At 41.4% G+C, this 9,371-nt stretch overlaps 1 protein-coding gene across 1 annotated transcript; it reads right to left on the reverse strand.

Annotated features, from left to right (window-relative positions):
- Positions 1-852: 852 nt before the first annotated feature.
- Positions 853-9,025, reverse strand: k0226 (K0226 protein). The gene is given in 4 exon segments (NM_001141377.1): positions 853-1,492; positions 2,905-3,080; positions 4,954-5,107; positions 8,821-9,025. Coding segments are annotated over 4 exon segments (426 nt in total). The 5' UTR covers positions 8,859-9,025; the 3' UTR covers positions 853-1,434.
- Between the last annotated feature and the right edge of the window lie 346 nt (positions 9,026-9,371).

Consider the following 9,371-nt stretch of genomic DNA (forward strand, 5'->3'; position numbering starts at 1 on the left):
GGAGAGCAGGTGGACCTGAAGGCTGTGCAATAACCAGCGCTCGGCCTTGTAGGCTTCCCCAACACTCTGTATACCCCTGTTTAGCACGGGCTCCAGCGTACTGAACTACAGGGCCCAGAAAGGGGAGGGAGAGAAGTGAGGGTAGAAGGAGAGAAAGAGAGAGTGGAGGGGGGGGGGGGGGGGGGGGAGATTGAAATAGGAGTGTATGGGTGAGAGAGTGAGGGGGAGAGGGCAAGGGTGAGGAAAAATACAGAAAGAGAAAAGAGATGGTGAGAGAGATGACTACTATATAACTGGTGAACCTGTGGCTGACTAGCTGGCTGGCTGGCTGGACCCACCCAGATCTGTTTGTACCTTCTGTGATAATGTAACAGGGGGTAGCTGAGATCATCAAGAGTTTTCTGAAGATACAGCAGATTGCACAAAAAACATTAGCACATCAACAAGACGGGAAAGAGGTCAGGGGCTAAAAGTTTAAAGGGCATTTGGGTTTCACAACAGAGGCATGTGAGAAGGGTGTTGAAGCATTACCCTGGTAAGAGTGCAAAAGTTGTATTTATTCATTCACTAAAGCTTATCCTTGCCTCTTTTCAACTCATTGTCAACTGTGGGCCAGCCTAGCATTAAGATCAGGTTTCGCATCAACTTTGAACCACTCATTAGGTTACACAATGGCTAATCACTGTATTGTTGTCACAACTACATAGATACAACAATGTCTGTGTCCCAAATGGCACCCTATTCCCTATATAGTAAGGGGTCGCGTTAGTGTTCATAAATCTGCATTTTCATAACACAGACCTCACCTACGTTTTATACTGAAAGTCAATCTTTTTTTTTTTTTTTTTTCTTCTCAATAGTGATCAGGGGTGTACAACTATCGTTTTCTTTCACAGAAAATACATTAGGCACAAATACACATTGGGCAGAAAATAGCTTCATTTTCAACACTATTTGGCTAGCAGCCAAATGAGCTTACAATGAAAAGACGAGGTATTTTTTACTAAATGATGCATGGCCATCATATTTTCTAATGTTTATCATAGAAAGAATGTAGCCAGCTACATTTCCTAATGTTTTGCTTCAAGTTAATCTTGCATTATACCAGAGAAAAGCTAGCTGGCTACACTGAGAAAAGTACCGGAGAAAAATAGCTACACATCAGTCCGAGTGCTGTTTGCTGATAGAATGCTGTTTCTCTCATCTGAGTGGAGAAGGGCAACTGAAGCACAAAAATTTGACTGATGAAAAGCAGAAATTACAATAACATTTTAGATCTGCATTTACAAAACGCAGCAAGATATTTTTAATGCATTTATTTAAAAGAAATCTGTGTGAAAAAATGCAGAATTCTGCATTAACGCAACCCCTCAGTGTCCTACTTTTGACTAGAGCTCAGAGAGCAATAGTCTATGTGCCGGGGGGCTAGATTTGTTATAGCTGGTGTAATTCTCCTGTCTTTTCTGGTGTCCTGTGTAAATGTAAGTATGCACCCATCCGGAGGACCGGAGCCCTAGGACCATGCCTCAGGACTACCTGGCATGATGACTCCTGGCTGTTCCCAGTCCACCTGGTCGTGCTGCTGCTCCGCACCTGCTGTCTCGACCTCTGAATGCTTGGCTATGAAAAGCCAACTAAAATGTACTCCTGAGGTGCTGACCTGATTATTATTTGACCCTGCTGGTCATCTATGAATTTTTGAACATCTTGAAGAACAATCTAGCCATGTACTCTTAAAATCTCTACCCAGCACAGCCAGAAGAGGACTGGCCACCCCTCAGAGCCTGGTTCCTCTTTAGGTTTCTTCCTAGTTTCCTGCCTTTCTAGGGAGTTTTTCCTAGCCACCGTGCTTCTACATTTGCATTGCTTGCTGTTTGGGGTTTTAGGATGGGTTTCTGTATAAGCACTTTGTGATAACTGTAGACGTAAAAGGGGCTTTATAAAATATAAAAAACATCAGTTCAATTGCTTTAATTCCATTAGTTCATTTTTTTGTGAGCTCAATGCGCTGTTTCTCTAGAAAGAAATTAAAGAGAGAAATTAAATCAAGAACTTTCTTTGTGGGATGCTGGGCTGAAGGGAGTTGTAGTTTTCATTAGGCAAATATTCCCCCTAGTTCAGCAAAGAAATGTGGTAATCAACTACAATGACCATAATTCATTGCGCCTGTTCTTCCCGGCTCGACACAGACCGCATGAGAGAGGAATGTAAACACAAAGATGAGGGATAGAGACAGTTCATGAGGTAGCTCTGATTGATAGTTGTAGTTGGTAATAAGCAGTCTTGAAAGTATGCCTTATGTACTTTGAAGAACTAGTCAAATGATTTCGTATGACAGCTCTGCAGAATACTTAGGCAGCTACTATGTGCCTTTTACTTTCGGTTTTGTACACCAGCTTCAAACAGCTGAAAATACAATATCTTTGGTTATGGAAAACATATTTCAATGATTCTCTATACTTGCTATTTTGTCACAAAGAAATTAGGGGAACTATTAGAATTTTAGCAACCAGGAAATGGCAGAGCAATTTCAGCATAGTGCACCTTCAAGGAATTAAAAATAATAAAGTAATGAAATAAAAACTATGTAAATATTTTATTTCATAGTAATTTCCTAATGAGGTCTAGCCAATGTGGACCTGATGGAGAGAATAGGATATTTTCAATGTTTCAGCAATTGAATGTTCACTATTTTGGGCTTTGGGATTTCCATGAAAAAGCTCCAAAAGAATTTGTCATTATTTTATAATGCATTTGATGTTTACATTTTTTTGCGAATACGATACCCACAATTATTTTTTAATAACCGAGACAAACCGACTTTAAAAAGCACTAATTGCTCAGCACTAGGTTCTGGTCAAAAGTAGTCCACTATGTAGGGAATAGGGTGCCATTTGGGATGCAACAATGTCTGTGGTCACAACAAACTGTACTAGCTCCACCAGCATATACATGGGATGATTAATCACTGTAAAGAGATTGCTAGAGTACAATACCTGTTCTACATGTGAGGCCAGGTGAGGGCTGATGTAGCGGACACAACACACAAAGGGCCAGTAGTCTTTCTGCTTGTAGTACACCTGCAACACAAAACCGGCATTAACTACAGTACAATGGCATTGTCCTACTTATGGCCGATGAAAGGCCACAATGTGCTGTTATGACCACGTTTCCACCAGTTCTTCCCTATCCATCATACATTTGGGTTACCAGGACAGGATAAAAACAGAACATCAGAAAACAGATTCAGAGAAAAAGCAGTAGAATTATGAAATGTTAATTCTCAGCAGCTCTTTTGCACCCTGCCTCAAAGAAAATGCAGGGAACAAACGCTGAACACCCACTTAGCAGAGGCTCTTACCCAGGACAATAATATAAGTGCATTTAAATAAAGAGGCTGAAAAACAGCCAAATAATAAGGTCTTATTATTACCTTTTTCAAAAGTACAAATGATAGTGTAAAAGAGTTAACCTGTTATGGATAGGGGGCAGTATTTTCACGGCCGGATAAAAAAACGTACCCGATTTTATCTGATTATTACTCCTGCCCAGAAACTAGAATATGCATATAATTATTAGCTTTGGATAGAAAACACTCCAAAGTTTCTAAAACTGTGAATGGTGTCTGTGAGTATAACAGAACTCATTTGGCAGGCCAAAACCTGAGAAGATTCCTTACAGGAAGTGCCCTCTGACCATTTCTTGGCTTTCTATACTCTCTTTATTGAAAACTGAGGATCTCTGCCGTAACGTGACACTTCCTACGGCTCCCATAGGCTCTCAGAAGGCAGCAAAACGCTGAATGATGTCTTTGCAGGCCCTGGCTGAAAAACAGTAGCGCATTTGGATAGTGGTCGATCAGAGAACAGAGACTGGAGGCGCATGCACGAGGGGACACCATGTTTTTATTCTTTCGTCTTTGAACGAAAACAACGACTCCCGGTCGGAATATCGCTTTTTTACGAGAAAAATTGCATAAAAATTGATTTTAAACAGCGGTTGACATGCTTCGAAGTACGGTAATGGAATATTTCGAATTTTTTTGTCACGAAACGCGTCGGGCGCGTAACCCTTCGTCACCCTTCGGATAGTGTCTTGAACGCACGAACAAAACGCCGCTATTTGGATATAAGTATGGATTATTTGGAACCAAACCAACATTTGTTATTGAAGTAGAAGTCCCGGGAGTACATTCTGACGAAGAACAGCAAAGGTAATCCAATTTTTCTTATAGTAAATCTGAGTTTGGTGAGTACCAAACTTGGTGGGTGTCAAAATAGCTAGCCTGTGATGGCGAGCTATCTACTCAGAATATTGCAAAATGTGCTTTCACCGAAAAGCTATTTTAAAATCACACCTCGATTGCATAAAGGAGTTCTGTATCTATAATTCTTAAAATAATTGTTATGTATTTTGTGAACGTTTATCGTGAGTAATTTAGTAAATTCACCGGAAGTGTTCGGTGGGAATGCTAGTTCTGAACGTCACATGCTAATGTAAAAAGCTGGTTTTTGATATAAATATGAACTTGATTGAACAAAACATGCATGTATTGTATAACATAATGTCCTAGGCGTGTCATCTGATGAAGATCATCAAAGGTTAGTGCTGCATTTAGCTGTGGTTTTGTTTTTTGTGACATTATATGCTAGCTTGAAAAATGGGTGTCTGATTATTTCTGGCTGGGTACTCTGCTGACATAATCTAATGTTTTGCTTTCGCTGTAAAGCCTTTTTGAAATCGGACAGTGTGGTTAGATAAAGGAGAGTCTTGTCTTTAAAATGGTGTAAAATAGTCATATGTTTGAAAAATTGAAGTTTTGGGATTTTTGAGGAATTTGTAATTCGCGCCACGCCTATCATTGGATATTGGAGTAGGTGTTCCGCTAGCGGAAGGTCTAGATGTAAGAGGTTTTAAGAGTAAGTAAAGGAGTAGTTGTTCATGAGGCCTAACCTGCTCATGCTTGAGGCCATGGCTGAGGATGTGGTTCATGTCCTTGTGCAGCCGCTGCAGACCCCCATAGCGAGACCACACATTAGGGTTGTTGGTGGACACCAGGCCCTCCACCGTGGTCTTCAGACTGGAGAGCAGCTTCCAGTGTTCCCTCCTGGAAAGAGGGAGGAGGTGAGGAAGAGAACGGAGGAAGAGAGTGGTATAGGCTTGACTGAACTTGAGCCTCACCCAAACATTCTAGAGTAGACAGCTGAGCAGAAAAAGTAAAACCAACATTGACTGACTGAGAAGAAATCACACAGTAAGAATCTGCCATAACAAACAAACAAACAAACTACTGTGCAATGACCCCGAATGAACCATTGTGACTAAAAACTACTGGCTGTGCACTGCATATACAGCGCCCAATGAAATGCACTGTACTAGGCTAAGTAGATATAGGCTAAGTATCCTAAAGTATACTGAGACCATAGACATATACTGAGACCATAGACATATACTGAGACCATAGACATATACTGAGACCATAGACATATACTGAGACCATAGACATATACTGAGACCATAGACATATACTGAGACCATAGACATACAGCCTTATCCCAAAATGGATTAAATATATTTTCAGAAATCTACACACAATATCCCATAATGACAAAGAAAACAGGTTTTTAGAAATGTTAACACATTTATTAAAAACAACAAAACATAAATACCTTATTTAGATAAGTATTCAGACCCTTCGCTATGAGACTAGGAACTGAGCTCAGGTGCATCCTGTTTCCATTGATCCTCCTTGAGATGTTTCTACAACTTGATTGGAGTCCACCTGTGGTAAATTCAATTGATTGGACGTGATTTGGAAAGGGACACACCTGTCTATATAAGGTCCCACAGTCGATAGTGCATGTCAGAGCAAAAACCAAGCCATGAGGTCGAAGGAATTGTCCGTAGAGCTCTGAGACACGATTGTGTCCAGGCACAGATCGGGGGAAGGGTACCAAAATATTTCTGAAGAATTGAAGGTCCCCAAGAACACAGTGGCCTCAATCATTCTTAAATGGAAGAAGTTTGGAACCACCAAGACTCTTCCTAGAGCTGGCCGCCCAGCCAAACTGAGCAATCGGGGTAGAAGGGTCTTGGTCAGAGAGGTGACTAAAAACCTGATGGTCACTGACAGAGCTCTGTAGTTCCTCTGTGGAGATGGTTGTCCTTCTGGAAGGTTCTCCCATCTCTGCAGCACTCCACCAATCAGGCCTTTGTGGTAGAGTGGCCAGACCGAAGCCACTCCTCAGTAAAAGGCACATGACAGGCCACTTGGAGTTTGCCAAAAGGCACCTAAAGAGTCTCACACCATGAGAAACAAGATTCTCTGACCTAATGAAACCAAGATTTAACTCTTTGGCCTGAATGCCAAGCGTCACATCTGGAGGAAACCTGGCACCATCCCTACAGTGAAGCACGGTGGTGGCAGCATCATGCTGTGGGGATGTTTTCCTGTGGCAGGGACTGGGAAACTAGTTATGATCGAGGCAAAGATGAACGGAGAAAAGTACAGCGTTCCTTGATGATAACCTGCTCAGGACCTCAGATCGAGGCGAAAGTTCACCTTCCAACAGGAGAACGCAGGGGTGTCTCGGAATGGCCGCGAGTGGCCCAGCCAGAGCCCGATCGAACATCTCTGGAGAGACCTGAAAATAGCTGTGCAGTGATGCTCCCCATCCAACCTGACAGAGCTTGAGAGGATCTGCAGAGAATGGGAGAAACTCCCCAAATACAGGTGTGCCAAGCTTGTAGCGTCATACCCAAGAAGACTCGAGGCTGTAATCGCTGTCAAAGGTGCTTCAACAAAGTACTGAGTAAAGGGTCTGAATACTTATTTCAGGAAAACCTGCTTTTGCTTTGTCATTATGGGGTATAGTGTGTAGATTGTTTTTGTTCATCAATGTAATACATTTTAGAAATAGGCTGTAACGAAAATAAAATGTAATAAGTCAAGGGGTCTGAATACTTCCCGAATGCACTGTAGGTAAGACACTAGGCCTAGCCTATATAGCCTAGGCAAAGGTGATGTGGGCTACAACCTCCAATGGACATAGGTTAATGGAAAACTCCTTAAAACAACAGTATTGAGTACAAAGAGTTAACATATTGTTGTTCTGGGTGAGTGAATAGAAGTGTGTTTCACTTTCCGCTTGCATTGAGAGAGCAGCAAAATCAAAAGTGAATCTATGCCTTAAAGTAGCCTACTTGATGTTGAGGGGGGAAAAAAAAACACAAAAAAACAGGCTGAGCACAAAATCCCTTTGACCAACAGGCAAAGCGCAAGCTCATACCCAGGACTTACTCATTTTTCCTTAAGTCAGCAGCTAGCTGGAACTCACTGCTGACACAAAAACTGACACTCTCCCACACACACTTGGGAGGATAGTCTTGAGTAATGAGGAACAATGAAGAACAATACCAGAAGGGAGATTTTTGGAAGATCTGGTTTTCTAGTAAAAAGTATCTCATTAAAAACTTCACATTACTCATTTGCAGCAAAGTATGACAGAAATTAGGCTTAAAATATCCAGGGCTCATTCATGTAACAGAGTTGGAGGAGAAGGGGTTATGGATGAACCTACTGAAGTGTGTGCCACTGTTTCATGACTACTGAAGGAGTCTGTCAGTGATTATAGAGTGATCCTAGCCACAGATTGTTATACCAGATAATGTGATTTAGCCACAGATTGTTATACCAGATAATGTGATTTATCCAATGTTTTTTGGTATGCATTAATGAGAGTTACAGGTTAGGTACTGTTTGGTGTAGCACAGATTGAGATCCTGTTCTACCAACCTTAAACTTGCCCATAATATATTAGTTCTTGATTCGGCCAATCTTCTTCTAAAATGTCTGTGTCCAGTTGCAGGTGGTACGTTTGAATTTAGAAGATGCTCCGTTATTAAAATTAATCAATTTTTACTCTATGAAGTAATCCAACAATGTGTACATCGCCAATGTATCTATTTGAAATATTCTCTCATTGATTGAAACCGGTGGGTCCACCCCAAAGTGCCCATCATCCAGGTCATGTTGACACACCTACAGTACTGTAACACTGAGGGGGTTAGATTAATATGGCCCGGGGTACACCGTGCTATGGCCCGTCACATCATCAGGCCTAAACTGGAGAGGAGTGCCCTCCTTATATCAAACAGTAATCTGCACCTCTCGGTCATGTTGTCAACAAGACAGCATAGTGCATCCTCCAGAAACACACTAGAGATTCTATAAATGTTTGCATTTTCAAACTAGTTCTCAATGGGAAGGAGAGTTTTTTTTATCAAAAGAAATCGCTTTTGTATGGGAAAACGCAGAATCCTACTGATTAGCATAATTGTTTAATTACACCACTTTTGTTTTGAGCCAATTTCACGCCGGACAGAGCGGGGCACCTGGCTCACTCCCGGTGAATTCGATAAATACCCCTCTTGTACAGCACCTGTAATGGAGAATTTGCACTTTCTTCCAGTTTGCAAGATAACTACATATAAAGTTAAGTTAGTTTAGCGACATCTAGCTAATAATGCTAACTCAAGTTAGCTAGCGAACGTTAGCTAATTTAGTCAACACACTAGTTAACGTTAGCTACCTAGTTCACATTACTAGTTAGCAAATACATATTGTTATGGACAGTATTATATATGGCATGTAACTGAGGACAACATTTGAAGTTCATTGGCCAATTTCAGACTTGTTTTCATTCGTGAACAACCGTAATGTAGCTAGTTAGTTACCCAACGAGCTAGCCGGCTAAGCTAGCTAGTTAGCTAGCAAACAACAGCTAGCTTGGTTAGCCGATACCCCACCTAGTCCCTCACCTGCGTTCCTCGGCTTCAGCCTCCGCCGTAATCTCCATTTCCTCGAACCGGGGGAAACCGAATACGGTATCAGCTTCCCCCAAGTCCACTTCCAGTACGCACAAGTCACCGGCCGCTTACAGTCAGTGGCTCAACATTATCTCGTCGCATTCACTTTGGCTAGTAGGAGTGGTGACTGGTGTGGTCCAATACGAGCGCTGTCAGTGTCAAACCGAGGCCTAAACAGAAACACAAAACCGCATGACCTGGCTATCATCAGTAGTGGGCGGGGTTGATGTTTCAAAGACTCCTACTCCTTGACACAGGTTGTTTTTGAAGTGATAGATTGAGATTTATTTGATTGAGATGTATTTTATTTTCTATTTATTGCAAAATACCCTTATGCTGAATTTATAACTGTGAGTTATTCATATGAAGATGCCTGCACATTTGCTACCTTATTCAATTATCCTCCATTCTCTGTTAAATCAAGTCAGTGACATTCAATATAAAGTTTCACATTATTATTTGTAACTGGTGGGTAATGCATGAATTACTTTTCTAGAAAATTC

Source organism: Salmo salar, chromosome 10 (assembly GCF_965601325.2).
Source record: "Salmo salar chromosome 10, fSalSal1, whole genome shotgun sequence".
In the NCBI taxonomy this organism is placed as follows: Eukaryota; Metazoa; Chordata; class Actinopteri; order Salmoniformes; family Salmonidae; genus Salmo; species Salmo salar.